The sequence below is a fragment of the Rutidosis leptorrhynchoides genome, chromosome 1, assembly GCF_046630445.1.
Source record: "Rutidosis leptorrhynchoides isolate AG116_Rl617_1_P2 chromosome 1, CSIRO_AGI_Rlap_v1, whole genome shotgun sequence".
NCBI lineage: Eukaryota > Viridiplantae > Streptophyta > Magnoliopsida > Asterales > Asteraceae > Rutidosis > Rutidosis leptorrhynchoides.
The window spans coordinates 542,133,828-542,151,034 of NC_092333.1; the positions used below are offsets into that span (position 1 = coordinate 542,133,828).

The 17,207-nt window shown below is 36.0% G+C and overlaps 2 protein-coding genes across 3 annotated transcripts; one reads left to right on the top strand and one right to left on the bottom strand.

Moving 5' to 3' along the window:
- Positions 1-3,042: 3,042 nt before the first annotated feature.
- On the top strand, positions 3,043-6,046 carry LOC139843051 (glycerophosphocholine acyltransferase 1-like). Its single transcript, XM_071833138.1, has 8 exons — positions 3,043-3,132; positions 3,225-3,323; positions 3,419-3,476; positions 3,561-3,661; positions 4,092-4,187; positions 4,284-4,377; positions 4,475-4,718; positions 5,722-6,046. Exons 1-8 carry the CDS (start codon positions 3,043-3,045, stop codon positions 6,044-6,046), a joined length of 1,107 nt encoding a protein of 368 aa, XP_071689239.1.
- Positions 6,047-7,415: 1,369 nt separating this feature from the next.
- LOC139878440 (uncharacterized) lies at positions 7,416-16,311 on the bottom strand. 2 transcript variants are annotated; one of them, XM_071865368.1, is made up of 15 exons: positions 16,167-16,311; positions 13,250-13,782; positions 12,895-13,171; positions 12,233-12,549; positions 11,920-12,108; positions 11,070-11,819; positions 10,863-10,957; positions 10,685-10,744; positions 10,514-10,602; positions 9,732-10,286; positions 9,528-9,602; positions 9,051-9,121; positions 8,912-8,969; positions 8,531-8,774; positions 7,416-8,397 (listed from the first exon to the last, which is right to left on the bottom strand). In XM_071865368.1, exons 2-15 carry the CDS (start codon positions 13,657-13,659, stop codon positions 7,787-7,789), a joined length of 3,801 nt encoding a protein of 1,266 aa, XP_071721469.1. In that variant the 5' UTR covers positions 13,660-13,782; positions 16,167-16,311; the 3' UTR covers positions 7,416-7,786. The 2 variants fall into 2 exon arrangements, with proteins under 2 accessions (XP_071721469.1, XP_071721468.1); XM_071865367.1 differs by having other exon boundaries at positions 10,514-10,611.
- Positions 16,312-17,207: the final 896 nt, after the last annotated feature.

A 17,207-nucleotide genomic window follows, 5' to 3' on the forward strand; every position in this document is an offset into this window, starting at 1 on the left:
ATGCATAAGGGTTTTTAAATCGTATGACCGGAGAATTTCTAAATCCTTTGTATTATGGAAGAATTTTGAAATCCCATGAGTGGAGGATTTCTAAAATCCTACGTTTTACGTTTGCGTTTTTGGTTTTCGTTTTACGTTTTACATTTTAATTTGTTCGTTTTACGTTTACGTTTCATCTATATTTTACGTTTTCGTTTTACGTTTTTGTTTTATGTTTTAATATTGCGTTTTGTGATTGCGATTTATGTTTACGTATTACATTTTACGTTTTCGTTTTACTTTTTACGTTTAACGTTTACGTTTTGAGTTTCCGTTTTACGTTTTGTGTTTCCTTTTTACGTTTTTCTTTTCGAAAAGCAAGGAATGATATTACTTATATACAAAATAGAGTACAAGAAGGATACAACATTACATAAGGATTGCTCATTCCCAACTACAACACGAAAAATATACAGATACCACACGAACTAAGGTGCAAAGATTGCACCAAACATAATACGAAAATTACATGAAAATTACGCCAAACTGAACATGAAAAATACAAGAAGACTACGAAGAAGAAAAATACACACTCGGGTTTGTAAGCCAAGTATGCCAATCTAACTTGATACGCCTCGACCTATTTGATATCCAATCGAAAGACATGATTTGTATCTCATTCAAAGCCACCAGAGTGCTACAAGATTTTTTTTGGAACACCATATTATTCCGGTTTTTCCAAATGAGATACGTGCATGTCCATCTCACCGCTTCCCAAATTAACTAACCGAAATTGGATCCACCTTGATGAATGTCAAAACGAAGAATATCACCAATGCTAGTAGTTGTAAAATTACCAAAGTTCCACCAATTTAACACTCTAGACCATACCTCAAAAGAATTTTTGCAGATAATAAGAGAATGATCTACCGATTCCATGTCATCATCGCAAATGGGACACCGAACAGAATGAAGATCCACGCCTCTTTTATCCAGTTCAATTCGAGTAGGGATTTTTTTCTTCAAAGCACGCCACACAAAGATTTCTACCTTTTTTGGGACAAGATAATTACGCATTGTTTCAGGCCCATTATTGCCGCCATTTAGCACTTGGTCATCGATTATTTCAGTTAACTTTTTCACCGAAAGGATCCCACTTGAAGCAAGGGACCATTTCCATGAATCAGCTTTATTACAATCAAGTTTAACATCGCGAATAAGTGTAATTAAAGAAACTAATTCATCACGAGCACGACCTGCCGAAACACGAGTAAATGTTGCAGAAATGTTATGTTATGAAATCGCACCACCAATCTTATCTTGAACTAGTATTCTTTATCTCCTTCCAATCTGAAAAGCCTCGGGAAAATGTTGTTGAATTTGTCTGGTCCGATCCAATGATCTCCCCTAGAATCTCGAAATTGAACCATTACCAATTTGCCTCACGAAAGATGTCTTGAAACTGGTCTGCAGAGCGTCGATACTTGAGTCTGCTTTCTGAATTTGCTGCCACGCACCTGAAACAGAATAATTGACAGCCCCAGGCCCATTAAACAGCCCACCGGATGGCCCATAGATGCTACGAATAATTCTTGCCCATAAAGTGTCGGTTTCGGTTAAAAACCTCCACCACTACTTTCCGAGCAAAGCGAGATTTTTATTATTTAAAGAACCCACATTTAACCCTCCCTCCCCATATGATGACATGATAGTATCCCATTTTACCCAAGCAATTTTTGTGCCCGAACCCCCAAAAAAGGAACGTCTTACACTCTCAAGAAGTTTTATCACACATGGCGGAGCACGAAAGAGCGAGAAGTAGTACAACGGGAGACTCGAAAGAACCCTTATGCATTTTAAGTTTTACGTTTACGTCTTACGTTTACTTTTTATGTTTTACATTTACTTTTTACGTTTACTATTTACGTTTACCTTTTACGTTTACGTTTTATGTCTTACCTTTGGTTTCATGTTTACGTATTACGTTTACGATTTACGTCTTACGTTTTACGTTTTAAGTTTTACCTTTTAAGTTTTACGTTTGCGTTTTACTTTACGCTTTACGTTTTACTTTACGTTACGTTATATGTTCTATGTTTACGTTTTACGTTTTATGTTTTACGTTTTGGTATTAAATTAACGTTTAACATTTTACTATTTATGGTTTATGTTTACGCTTATGTTTTACTTTACGTTTTACGCTTTATAAATCATGGGATTTCAAATACTCTAGCCAAACACATGGGAATTTTAAATCCCAAAGGATTTTAAATCAATCATGGGATTTCAAATACTCTAGTCAAACACATGGGAATTTTAAATCCCAAAGGATTTCAAATCCTAGGATTTTAAATCCTCGAATCAAACGCCACCTTACATATATTTATTAGTCATATATTTGTGGAAGAAATAAAAAAATATTATTTTTATTTTATTATTTTTTAAAAAACTGTTTCCTACTTAAAGGCTGGAGGTCCTCTCGGAAGCAATCTCTTTATCCGTCGAATAAAGAGAGGGATGACTTTCTCTACTCTTGAGTGTTTCACTCTGGGTGGAGAAATGACTTGTCTTTATTCTCGGATAGGGGAATGATTGTCTACATCTCACTCCCCTATACACCACTCATGTGGTATTGAGTTTTGTTGTCGTTGTTGTTGTTTTTGTGAAATAAAAAAATATATTTTTCAAAGATTAATGTTCTATTCCAAATCATCCATTTTTCTCTAAAATAGACATTATTGCATTTGGCTTACAAAAAAGTCAAGTCAAACGTAAGGACATAAATTAAGTTCCTAATGGAATAAGGCATAAATATACCACAACCCATAAAATTTGAGGGTTCAGGCTTCAAATCCACTAACAAATTCCATATTACATTGATCTCAAATGGATCTCTTTAATTTGAATGTCTAGATAATAATACTTTTTCTGTCTATGTTTGTATATATTTCAGTTGATATCATTCTTGCTGAATTTGTTTTGTTTAAAAACATATAATCCATCAGGGTCCAAATGTGCATGATATATAGATAGGTCGATTTATGAATATTTTACGGTGAGAAGATGTCGAGCACCGAAGATGGAGAAGAAGATTTTTCGTATAGCCAACGACGATTTTCAAGGGTGAAACAGAGGCTAAAAGATCGTTCTAGGGTACGCATGGATTTTATGTTAATCGTGTTACATTTAGCGTTGTATCTTTTTCGTACATTTTTCATTGTTCGTTTACAATTTTGTGTGTGTAGAAAGTGGCTCAAACTAAAGAGAAAACAAAGGAAATATTGTCTAAACAAGCTGTGTTGATCGCCAAACACGCAGAAGAACATGAAAGCTTCATCACCAAGGTGCACACATATATATACATTACATTACATGTGATAAATATATATATATATATTTATATATATATCCATATCTAAAGTGCCGTTTGGTTTTGTAGGTAACTCATTTTTTGGGCGTCTTCTCATACGGGGCGTTCTGTTTTATCTTGGGTGCAAGTGAGTACTTGTATATTTCAGTTTGTATAAAATTCGATTGAACAACTTTTTTGTTTGTTAATGTCTTGATTATGTTGGTTTCAGGGCCACAAGACGTTCGATACATATATGTTTTGTTTTATATCACCTTTGTCCCTCTTCGATGGATTTATTATCGATATAAGAAATGGCATTATTACCTTTTGGTACGTTAAGTTCATCCTTATCAATCATTTAATTTTAGTACTTTTGATAAACCTGTAAAATGATAAATCTTTTTCGGTTCAGGCTACCGAGAGTCAGGCAGCCTATTTCAATCCTTTTTTCTAAGTAACAGGATACTATGGATCCATTACATAAATTGATCCTAGGATCATAAACATGCTAATTGGATGTGTAAATGTTTGATTATTAGGTTTTTATGAGTCCTGCTATGCTAAATCATCATGCTCGGGGGTGGTACTTAGGCTATGCCGGAGGGGGTGCTCGCCCCATCCGGCTTAAGAAAAATACACTAAAAAAGAATTCACTAAAAAATAAAAGTTTTTTTAGAGTTTACCCCCTGCCACTAGTTTTACCTCTCTGTAGTCGGGTTCAAGTTCCGGCAATGATCATGCTTATTTTGTTATGATGCAGGATTTCTGCTACTATGCAAATACCATTTTCTTGATCATGCTTTTGTTTTTTCCTAGAAATCAAAAGCTTTTCATGCTTACTTTCTCATTTGCAGAGGCAAGTACATTCTTTCTTATTTATACTTCTAATTAAAAATAAAAGATAAAAGAAACGTATAAACGGACTTACAATCGACAATTGATACTTATGCAGGGACCACTAGCATGGGCGTTGATAGTTTGGCGTTGCAGTTTGGTGTTTAGTTCTGTAGACAAACTTGTAAGCGTCCTCATACATCTGTTACCAGGTGAGTTCGATCGAAGTTTTTTATGGTTCATATGCTTATACATATGGTGTATTTTGCATTCTTTTTCACATGCTAAAAGAAAGTAGTAATGCTGCAGGTGTGGTCTTCTTTACGATGTGCTGGTGGGACCCAGCCTTCATAGAAGCAATGCACCCCGAAGGAACTGCACAAGGCAATGGTGGTTCATGGCGTCAGATAGCAGACAAATCGTTCCTGTGCACATGGCTATTCACGGTTCCGTTAATTGCTTACTTCCTTTGGCAGCTTCTTTATTTTCTGGTAGTTAATGTCCTTCGCAGACAACGGCTCTTAAAAGACCCCGAGGTCATGACTTCCTACAGGTTATCTTTTTGAACTTCTAACAAAAATTTACATCCTTATAGTTATATGCAATCCTTAAACACCTACTATGATAATTTTGTAATCACCTAATGAACTACAAGGTGTTGGTGCCAGTGGCGGATCCAGGAAAATTTTTCACCGGGGGCGATTTTTTTTTTTAAACGTAAGAAATTTTTTTTTGTTGCAAAATATAGAGTTTTTTGAGTAAAATTTGAAGGTTTTTGGGCAAAATACAAAGGTTTTGGGGCAAAATATGAAGGTTTTAGGGCAAAATATGAAGGGTTTGGGGGAAAAAAAAAAAAATTCCACCGGGGCAAAATCGGAAAACCGAAAAAATTTGCACTAAAATTTCGAAATCCACCGGGGGCGGGCGCCCCCCCTCTTAATACACTGGATCCGCCAGTGGTTGGTGCATTGGTGGCGATCTGACTTCCATAAGGGAGGTCAGTGGTTCGACTCCCATGTGCTGCAAAAATATTTCCCTTGTGGTCACCTGCCCATTTCATGGGTTTGAAGGTTTCGTCCGTCTATGCATTTAAGCCTCATATAAGGAGGTTTTACCACACGCAATGCCCGTATGGATTTGTCGTGGGGGTTTCCTCATTAGAGGCAGTAGGACTGTAATGGTTCGTCCAGTAAATAATCAGGTGGGTGGATTTCGACATTGCATTCGGACCCGTCAATGCCCGACTCCTAACCGCCGTTAAAAAAAAAGTAAGCAACTATTGATATTCATGGATGGTCCAACTAAGCAACTATTGATATTCATGGATGGTCCAACTATTAATCAATGTATAAAAAAAATTATCAAACTGAATTCCTAAAAATATCAAGTTAACCACTGTAAATAAAAGCTACTTGGAGGTTTTTAAACAATTTAGGACACTTTAAAAGTGACTGGACCAAAGGATTTTTTAATCAGGACCTGTGATTATTTTTGTACTATTTAGATTCTGATACAGAAACTTTGTTAAAAATAGAATTATTTATATTTATATATAGGGGGTTGTCTAAAAGGGCACAAAAGGCGAACAACATATGGTGGCGTTTAAGCGGATGTCTAGGAGATCACAACCGTCCGATTATGTACATTCTGTTTCAAGCCATTTTCACAGTAGCAACAATGGCACTAACGGTTCCGATATTCTTGTCGTACGAGTTACACCTCGCGTTCCAGATACTTAAAGTTTCTGCAGCTGTGTGGAACGGAGGGCAGTTCTTGGTGGAGGTGATGCCGCGCCAAGTTGTTCTTAAAGAAAAGAAAAAATTAGATGTGGCAGCACCCGTACAGTTGAACTGTCAAGAAGAACACTGTCACCAAAGCTAGTCTCGGGTTGTTTCATACTTGTTGTATATGTTGTTACTGAATTATTAATGGTGATTTATGAACCTTTTTGTATGGTTCAAAGTGATGATCAATATAAGGAAATATAATCTTGTTTACCTCTTAAAAAACTCGAGAATACTATGTTATTTTTATTTTTATTTTTTTGTACCTTTTCTTTTTCGTCCTAAAATTACAAGTATGGACTGTCATTTTTTATCGCATATTTGATTGAGAGTAATTACTTAAAGGAAATTAGTAAAAACGATAACAACAAAAACAACAATAGCACAATAATAACAACACATTTTGAACTCTTGTGGACTTTTCAAGAGACGAAAGCAATCCAAAATCGAGATCCGATTCAGTTTAATACATTAGCAGTATATGAAATGGTGCTCCAGAACCCAAAACTAATCCAAGTAGCATCTTACATTCTAAATAAATACAGATATAATTAAATAAAAGAAACTTAAACAAAAAATTAACATCCAAATCCCTAATTAATCGTCTTCAAACATCAAGACATGAAAATATGTAAGAAATCCATATAACTGTTTAAAGACATGAAAATATGTGAGAAATTCATATAACTAGGAAAAACATGCGCTGGCGGTATGGCCTACCAAAACGATAAAGCAGCAAATCAGAATACTAGTAGAAGGATTATTTTTTTCACGGTCAAAACGATGATACTACCGGACCTGAGAATGCAAGTATCATTTACTTCAAAAAGGTTTATTACTGTTAATACGAATATAATTTTGGTGTTCTAATAACATAATTGACAAACTACATATATAAATTTGGTCAGAACCCTCCCATACCTCATACCTGTGGGATTGGGTACTCTTGTTGTAAATTTGGTCAACCGGACTCGGTGACTGCTTTTTAGCTGCAACAAAATTACCCGTTTTGACCCATTATCCAACCCACCCATTTTGTCACCTCCGAATAATACTTATTCAAAACTCAAATAAGATCAATGCAACAAAAAATTTAACTGACACAAACAACTTACCTGTACTTGTTGACTTGGGTATCTTGAGAATCCATTTTTTGCGTCCTTATTTATCTGTTTAGCCTTTATAGCCTTCCCAAAATATATACTACAAAGCAACACAATGAGTCTGATAGCAAACTTCAAAATTGAATTTGTAAAGGATCCATCAAATTATAAGAGATTAACTTACATAATACTTTCAAATAATCATCTTCCAATTGCAGACACAATAGAGATTGATCATTGTACCTGTAGATGGCTATAAGCTAGAACGCAAAAAGAGTAAACATGACGAAGAGTAATGAGAGGTAACATATACATTCCAAAGAGAACACTGAACAAGAATATCATGTTATAAATGAACTGATTTTTATTGAGAACATAATTTGTATGTACAAGGGGTATTGTACCCCCGATCTTTAAATTCTACAGCCAGAAATCGTGTTATCTAAACAATCTAACTTATACGTAGAACAAAAACAGTACAAGACTAAAGAAAACTAACTTATACGTAGAACAAAAACAGTACAAAACTAAGTCACTATATTAAACAGTGGGAAAACCTATACCATCCAAACCTTTCAGGCATTTTGAAAGAATATACAGCCGAATCAAGGGCTGAAAAGTCAACTGAATGGTGGGTCCATGCTCAAATCTTACACGAGCGGTTATGTTTCATCTTGTAAGTGGTATACCAAACATTTCTATACAACATAATCAATCAACTTCAACTTGAGAGTTTAAACCATCATATTCAAATCCGAAAGATCGTCCATTGGAATCTCGAGTCCCATAAAGTCGTCATCTTGTAGTATTTCATCATCGATGTTCAACCATGAACCTATGTCCTCCCCTTGATCACCTAAAACATCCATTTCTGGAAGTTGCAGGTGCGAAAAGTCAAGTGGCTCCTCCTCGGAGTTATCCACTAATTTGTACTCATCCTTCTCTTTAACTGTACCATTTTTCATATCAAACGAATTTGAAACTGATGATAATGTTCTATGTTGATCTGAAATCTTCCCCATTGGACCGTTAAGAGGAGTTGTTTTTTGTTTAAGTTTTGTTTTGTTCTTTCGTTCACCCTTAACGTTACCGGATGTCGGTCGCCCAATTTTAGGGGCACCGTTTCTAGGTACACTATTCCCCTTACAATGTGGGTCCCTCTCGCTCCGTTTTCCTTTCGTACTAGTCGAAATTGTCGGCCCGATGACATCATCAAGATACACTTCTCTTTTTTTAACCCTGCTTGACCACACATCATCTTTACCAGTAGTTTGGTCAGACAAGTGGAATGCATCGGTCGAATATACGTCATTGTGGTTTAACGAGGGGCTTACATGTGCACCTACTGTTGTAACATTAGATAAGATCAAAATTACCATATGCACAAACAAAACAATAACAGATTATACATGTTTTTTTTTAACAACATAACAGATGATCGATGTGTTAAAGCAATTGTGAATGGTATATGCTAGTACCTGAAACTCGTTCAATCGAGTTCCCATAAGTTGTAGCATCGGTTGCAGTAGCATCGAGTTGTATGTCGGTTGGGTATGATGATCCACAACGTAACATTTCCTTGTATAAGGGCTCGGTAAAACAGCTTTTGCCAGTTGTTTCAAATTCGTGACATCGATCCAGTGTGCGTCTAACGAAACCTAAAGCGGCTTGCCTAGCCATCTTGCTACCGACACTTTTAGGAGCATGAGGACCCCAACAACTCTGATTTGAACATTAATAGACAGACATAAACAACTATTAAACTAAAAATCTTAGGATTTCCATAATCGAATGAAGAGTTCAAACTACAATTAAACATGATGCATGCTGTAAGATGAGATATTAATCAATTAACATACCATAAACTTCTGATAAGCCATTGCAGTGAGTTGATCAAGACAATGTTTTTCAAATTCCCTGAAACACACAAGTGGCCATATTAGAATCATCATGCAGATACAGCCATCACAACCATGCAATTAAAGAAAAAATCCTTACTTCTCTTGCAGCTCTCTTGCTTCATTAGTGGACTCCAAAAGGTTATCAAGAAGAGTGTTTTTTCTAAAAACCTGTTAATCAACTAGATCATTAGATGAGGCTTCAAACTAGTGAATCTATACAGGATTACAAAGTATGGATATATCAAAATAACATTATGATTATACAACTGTGCATGCATAGAAGCTGTTTATGACTGCATTAGAACTTGTACTAGCAAAAAACTGAGTCAAATCAAACATGTGTGTAGCAACGTAGCATGTACGTGAAGGTTTTTATAACAATATACTTTGTAGTAGCATAATATTGAATCACAATCTTGATTGAGGTTTATGATTATTAGTTATGACCAGGTTCCTTAAGCAGAAAGACCTGGTTTATTTCAAATCCCAAGAAATAGGTACATGATGATCAATAATCAAACGATCCAACACAAGTTGTAAAATTTCCTAATATTGAGTTACAAGTGATTTGTACCTGTTCGTGGTGCTTTTCTTCAAGTCGACGAATTTCTCCACTGATGGCTTCAGTCCCATTTTGTGGTGAATCAGGCTGAACAAAATTAGAATTCTATGTGTTATAAGTGATGTATTTTAAAATCTTAATAACATATACTCACAGGAGACTTAAATATAAAAATAAAAAATAAAAACAATTAAATATAGAAAAAATTGAACCTACCAGCAATTCTGGATAGAGTCCAATACTCTGGATCTCAAAAAGAAGTCTCTCATTTATCGACATGTTACCATACTGATATTCCGAAAAGGTCATTGATGGATCTGAAAGTAGACCGTTGTAGGAATGATCTAAATCAGTAACGAGTGTCAAATCTCGTATCAACGTATTTTGACTTTTTGACTGGGTGTGCACGGATTCGTTACAAGATCTCAGTGCAGGATTTATTCTTTGACCACTAAATGAGCCATGGTCACCGAGTTCATAATTCTGCAATGATCGATGATGGTTGAAGAAGTTGGATTCTAAGTCTGTTTCAAAATCAAATTCAGATCCATAAGTATTAAACTTATGTTCTTGGTTTTCTTCTTCTTCAGGGATTAGAGCAGCAAGGAGTCTCTGATAAAGGGGAACTTCGACATGACTTGCAGTTCCCGAAGCAAAACGTTCTAGACTTGATTCGATACTTTTGCTCTCTGTACCGTTAGATAGTATGCTAGAACTATCTACATCTAGATTTACTTGGTATATCATGTTAACATTGGACTGCGTACTTCCCTGCATAAGTCAAACAAGAAAATTTGACCAAGTTAACAACTTTTGTACAACGTTTCAGACAAGATAATCAAGTGTACTTTTGTAGGTTTATGTGCAAATGGGAAAAACCATAAGTAACGTACAATACTTTGTTAAAAGATTTTAACGGATGAGTAATATATCTTTAACAAAGAATGAAGAACATAATCCTGCTATAGATTACACAAGCCGGAAACAAGAACCATCACCTGTTGTTTTAAGTAGGACATGTCCACATCAGATACAAAACCAAAGAGTGGTTCCATCTGCCTCCATAATGGACTAGACAAAGCACCACCTGCAACCCCTAATCTAGAATCAGAATTACCTAATTATAAAGTGCAAACAAAACAATTTACAGATTAAAATGAGAGCAGTACTAGGATTAATAACTGCATTCGCTGCAGCAAGAAGCTCTTCATGTCCATCATCAGAACCAACTAACAAATTTTTTTTAGCAAAGTTTAGATATCTACGGCTAGATTAATAATTTCAAGGGTGTGTACATGTGTGTGACGTGTGTGTATTGAATGGAAATCTTCATTTGAATAGTCATACCAAGAAAATCTGGTGCAGCATTGATTGCGGTATGCTTTTGGCGAGTATAAGCTTTGCGGTCAGACAGCTTCCTAGTGGGGGGCCTACCTAATTTGCTGTTGACATACAAACACGAGTTTATTAATAACGAATGCACAATCAGGATATATAAGAAAAAAATTAAACTTCCTATTAAGAATATACTATCTAGAAACAGAAATGAACCACCTTTCAGATTTGTCGAACCCAAGTCTAGAAGTTCTAAGTTGTTTTGCAGTTCCCACATTACGAATCTTCTCTACTGTTTGTGTAACGGGCCGACCCGAACCAAAAACCCGCCCAATTCTGCCTTGCTTACGAACTCCATTAGCAACATCTTCTCCGTTCACCATCTTATTCTTTCTAATTGGTGGAACTAAAGTTGACATCTTTTGATCATTATGTTCAGCTTTCTCTTCAATTTTAACGGACTTTTTACCCTTATCCCTGGATCTGATTTCAGCAGCCCCCGACTCCTCACTTTCTGACAACGTAGATGATAGGAAATGATCGCCCTTTGACTTGAATTGCTGGGGAGAATTGACTTTAAACCGTTTGGAAAATCCGGGCCCACTTTCACTACCAGTAACATCACTGTTATCCAAAACAGGGACTTCATCACTAGTAGATAATATAGGGACAAGGTTGGTTCTTCTTGCTGTACGTGATATCTTTTGGGGCCTTCGATCAGCCCATTGTGTTACTGGAGGAGATGAAGATCGTGTTGAGGCTGTACGTTTACGATTACTGGGCCCAAAAGGTCCAAGGTTCTTGTTTGTACCATGAACCGGGTCCCAGTCATTTGAAGCAGCAGCCCGTTGAACCACCGGTGATGATTTAGACACCGCATTTGACCCAGTCCTTGGACCTCGAGCAGATGCATGCAGCTTTGTGTTAGTGGTCGGACTACCAGATATGAACTCTTCTCGGACATTGGACCTGAGAAGATTCATTTAAAATGACAACATCGAATTCGAAACAAAAATACATATTTAAATATGATATGAGCAGTATCAAATCAAGAAAAAAAGGTTCATACTTGTTACTAGATCTGATATTTGACCTGTCCTTCTCAGAACTAGTACTTGTACTCCTATCTCTTTTATCATGAAGAAGGGATGTATTTTCCTGTTCGGGCCTTGGGATGGAAGAGCGTGGGCCAACATTTGCCTGCTGAGCAGGCCCATCAGCTTTTACGCATCCAACAACTCCATTAGCAGCTCCTGGCCTACATCAAGTTATAATATGAGACTGGCCCTGATATCCAACTCAAAATAATATAATGTACCATCGAACTGTCTATCTTCAAATTATTTTGACCTGGGAATGTAGATAGGTATGACAATTGATACCTGAATACATGGGAATCATTTAACCTTGCCATGGCATCAGGAAGATGCCTTGGATGCATTCCAAGTTTGGGCTCCCTATTATATCCATCAACAACTTTTGCTGATAATGAGCTTGAACTTGGGCTTGCGCTTGGAGCAGTATCAGCTTTTAGCCCAGTACGCTTCTTCTTCATTTTAGCCTTTTCCCAACCATCAGAGACAATGGGCAATGTTCGTTCCTCACTCTGAGTAGCGTTAGTGTTGGGAACTCTTAACACTTCTTTATCCCTATCTACATTCCCAGATGACCTAGCCGGAGTGTTAGGTCGTACATCTGCCTATATTAGCCAAATTATAAATTAAAACTTGTATCAAAACAACATATATACGAAAATCAATATAGAAAGGTTATATGTAGTAACTTTAGAAGAATATTTGATTGTCATCACACTTTAAACTATAATGTCATAATGAGTTGTTCATATTGAATACACAATTGAAAATGTGCATATATATAATTTCTAAGATCGTATACGAGGGGTACATTCAGAGGATGCAAAGGGATTCCTAAGATGATGCGCAGTTACCGTGTATTTAAAGTTCGTTACATAGAATTCTACAATGTCAAATAGCAAATCGACCAACATATATAAACAAGATAGAATAAGATGCAAGATACGAACCCTTTGATCCACCAATGAAGTTCTAGTTCTTTTGTTTGGAATGCCAATTTTACCCCTGTCTTCAACCTTTTGCTGCTCAAAATCAAAAGCATTTGAAAGAGGGTGACTTTGGGTACCCATCTTACCAACACATGCCCCCATAGGTGCACGGTTTAAGAGTAAACCACTAGAACGATCACCAACCAACCCATCTGGCCGTGATCTCTTCCTCGTAGGTATACTTGGGAAACACTTGTTGATCACGGATAAGGTTTCACTAAAAACCTTCACCCGTTCCCTGAATAGATAATAAGTAACTTAAAAACTGTACACACCTGTATCCTATATGTACAACATATATACAAAACAAAGATACCTGGCTTTAATGGTGGATTCACGCAGACCAGCCTTTAGTCTTTTGAGATCGTCAGGTGGGGAACTAGGGAGCTTGCCTTTCGATAAACTAGACGGTGACTCATCTGGTGAACCAACGACGGCACCTGTAAGACGTCTAAAATCCCCATGTCGGTTGAATTTATGCTCAGCAGCCATTGACTTGGGGTCAAACCGCAAGCATTGAAAAAAGTTGGTCACATCCACTTGTGTAACGTTTGAGGTACTTCTTGACATGCTTAGAAGGGATGATAAGATGGGATTTTCCATGTTCTCACGAAAACTAGATGATTTGTCCAGTGATGCAGCTGTGTAGGACCCACGCTGCGTAGAATTATACAATGGCCTATCTGGGCTAACAGATGACAGATCGAACTTACCAGATGATGCCATTGCATCAGTTTATAAACAGTCTCCGTCTTACAAGACTCGTAAACACAGTTGTGCATGACAAGACTGTAGTGTCACGACACATGGGAGTGAAGCTCAACTCCCAAATGTAGAAGTAAATATAACCTAACAATAACAAGAAAACAACAGCCTCAGATATGAATAGTTCAAATCAGAATATAGATGCATCAAAGTAATTTTCTTTCTAAATGGGTTCGTGAAACTGGGAGATTTTAAGATTTTAAATGCAATAGTAGAAACAAAAGGTCAGCTCAATCATGATGGTATTTGTGCGTTGCACCCGTAGTAAGTAAGGAGTGGCCACCCTGGGGCCTTTAGCATTTAAGTATTAGAGAAATAAAGATTCTTTAGCATTTAACCATGAATTTTGTTTTTTTTTTTTTATATATTTATATTATATTTCCTGCCTACTTGCTTGTGTGCCTTATCGTATTGGCTGTACCTGTTTTACGGTTATATTATATATCTATACTTATTGTAGCATTTTCAGAGGATTTATTGTACTATATGGTTACATGTTTGTATTACTTTATATAGCAATTAATTTATACATACTTACATATCACATGCTTTTATGCTATCATTGTATGCTTATTTGTCTATGTTTACATTGTATACCATCTATTTTATACTGCATAGTATACCTACATGCTTCTTACCAACATGTTTTCGTATACTTATTGTACTTACATGACTGGTTATACTTGCATATTTGACACGCACATATTTTAATTATATGTTATATTACATTATTTTGTTACATGCTTTATTTACCTATACATATCGTATTGATATATACTTTATTCATGGTAAAGTTTCTTTTTTATCTACTTTACTTGTATACTTTTACTGCACATATCGGAATTCATGGTTCTTTATGGTCGGAGGTCCCTAGGAAGCAGCCTCTCTGCTCTACAGAATAGGGAGGGACGACTTCCTCTACCTGGGGACCGATAGGTATCCGTGGGTGGAGGAATGACTTCCCTTTTACTTTAGGGTAGAGGAAAGGACTGTCTACATCTAACCTCCCCATACTCCACTCTAGTGGAATTGGGTATTGTTGTTGTTGTTGTTGTAGTGTACACCATTACCAGCTACACTATACTGCTATAATAACTTCAGGGGAGCAGAAAGTATTGACACTAAACCCATATGAACGAGCAACAAGTTGTACCATATGGTTATAACCATGGGGCAACAAGTCAGGTACAAGACATAATAACCAATCCAATAAGCTTATAAGATCATTGCTTATAGTGGCACATTGTGATTACCACTCAAATATCACCACTTGAATCACATAGAACAAACAGCTATTCACTTATGAATCTCTAAATAATTTATCTTGGGAAGGAGTAAATGATTGTCAGAGCCGTTAACGCAAGTTCCAAATTTAAGTGAATGGTAAATAGATAAGTGGCCTGATCAAACGAACATCTCATAAAAAAAATTGGTATCTATCTCATTGGTTTTTAAACATTCTCCCTGGTTCTTACATTTATCTGTGCCTTACATACTAGAAAGCATGGTTTCCTGAAATTAGCATCATTTCAAGAATAATATTCAAGAATACATTGTACAAAGAATAAGAACAAATCTGTTCAGTAACCATGGTAAAAATACTCTTTATGGCCCAATCTGAAAACATAGAACCTTAAACCGCAAGGGTATATCTATAATTTACAACCAGTCCACCAACAAAAGCCATACACCCACATGTTGCAACAAATACAAAAAAAAGGATCAAGATTCTGCTTAAGGGCATCACTCTTCACCTGTTAAAACAACGTGAGCAGACAGAAAACTAATTTCCGTACTCCTAAATCCGCAATGACACCTTACATCTAGTTGCAAAACTTCAAATTATAAATGTAGTGAACTGTTGAAGCTCCAAATGCTACTAGTTGGTAATTCAGAGCATGGTAAAAATGAAATTCATATTCATGCATTTGAGATAAGAAATTGGCACAAATAATTCTAGACAATGCCGTGATTCTTTTTGGTTGCATCATCAATTTACTACGATTCTTAGCATGCACACACACAATTAAGTTATACAACTGCTGACATATCATAAGTACTTCACAGAATACCATTATTATACTTGTACCAATCATATCTTTATCAGCACCCAAATGATCAGGTGATCTTAATGAATTTGCTAATGAGAGTTTAAAAATCAAACCTTAATCAATAACGAGCTTATTTAATAACAATCCAAAAAATAACAACTTCATATCTACTATCACAACTTACTTCATTAAATACACACAGATAATGGCTATTTAGTACCTACAAAACGATTACTTTTGATCTCAAATTCAGCTGAATACTCACAAATTAAATACATGTGGAACAATTAAAACAGTTGAATAAACCGAATCACAACCAATTAAACCCCTTGAATCCGAATCGACGAGACCAAAAAACTAATTAACAGAATCTATATATAATTAATTAATCAAAAACGAGATCGAATACACAAATACCTTTAGCTGCAACAGCGAATCGCTCGTGAAATCCGACACTTAATGGTTTATAAGAAGCTGAATCGACAATTTAGAAAATTTAGGGTTAGGTTATTTTGCAAAATTGGGGATTTTACAATAATTTTAAATATTTAACATTTAATTTTTGTTTTGTAAGATTCTAATTCTAATTCTGATACTTCTAATTCTAATAAGAATAAGAATAACTGTAATATAATGATTAAAAAAAATTGTTATTATAAGATGTGTTATTATTTACGGAATATTTATTTATATTTACCTTTATATATAAATATTTATATATTTATATTTATTTATTTATTTGAAATGCAGTATTTGGAGTTGGAGAATAAATAAGTCACCCGATCATTTATCACGCACATGAAGAAATCGGAATCTAGTCGACCTTTACTTTCAAACTTTCAAAGCTAATGAGAATGGTGGAGTCAATAACATCAGTGGTGGTTGATTGGTTTTGTTTTTGTTTGTTATGGTTAGAAGGTCGGATTTTATTTTAATGTAGGGTTCAGTTTTTTTTAAGTTTGTTGTCTTGTTTTGTTAGGGCGTTAGCGAGGCTCGGTTCTAGTTAGCGGTAGGGTGGTTCTTTGTAGAACCTTGTTGTATGTTTTCTGTTTTCGAGCCTCAGTCGCGGTTTTCTTTTGTATTTTTGGGTTGCTTGTCTCTTCCTGGGATTAAGTTTTTCTATAAAGTTTTCGTTTTTTTGCCCAAAAAAAAAAAAATTACCACGCATACACGCACTTTCGGGCGGAAACCCGAACCGCATTACATAGTACCGATGCTTAAACCATCCTTAATGGCATGCGAAGCGGGCCGCAATCCTGACATGCAGGTCCATAAAACCTTTCCGGAGTCACTCCATAATTAGTTAAATACCTTGATATGAATTTATTGAGTTATTAGGGTTGAATAAATCTGAAGCTTCATCCAAAGCAATGGCAACGTTCCCCGGTGTTAGAGCACCTGATGTTGACAATCGAATCTGGTGTCGACACCAGCGTCGAAAGAGACCGACGGTCGGCC

Excerpts from the sequence above, each read along its gene's own strand:
- LOC139843051 (XM_071833138.1), top strand. The coding sequence starts at position 3,043 with ATGTCGAGCACCGAAGATGGAGAAGAAGATTTTTCGTATAGCCAACGA. Across the intron at positions 3,477-3,560 it reads CTGTTTTATCTTGGGTGCAA|GGCCACAAGACGTTCGATAC; the intron begins GTGAGTACTTGT and ends TGTTGGTTTCAG. Across the intron at positions 4,378-4,474 it reads CCTCATACATCTGTTACCAG|GTGTGGTCTTCTTTACGATG; the intron begins GTGAGTTCGATC and ends GTAATGCTGCAG.
- LOC139878440 (XM_071865367.1), bottom strand. The coding sequence starts at position 13,659 with ATGGCATCATCTGGTAAGTTCGATCTGTCATCTGTTAGCCCAGATAGG. Across the intron at positions 10,612-10,684 it reads GAATGCAGTTATTAATCCTA|GGGTTGCAGGTGGTGCTTTG; the intron begins GTACTGCTCTCA and ends ATTCTAGATTAG. Across the intron at positions 8,775-8,911 it reads TGGCTTATCAGAAGTTTATG|AGTTGTTGGGGTCCTCATGC; the intron begins GTATGTTAATTG and ends TGTTCAAATCAG.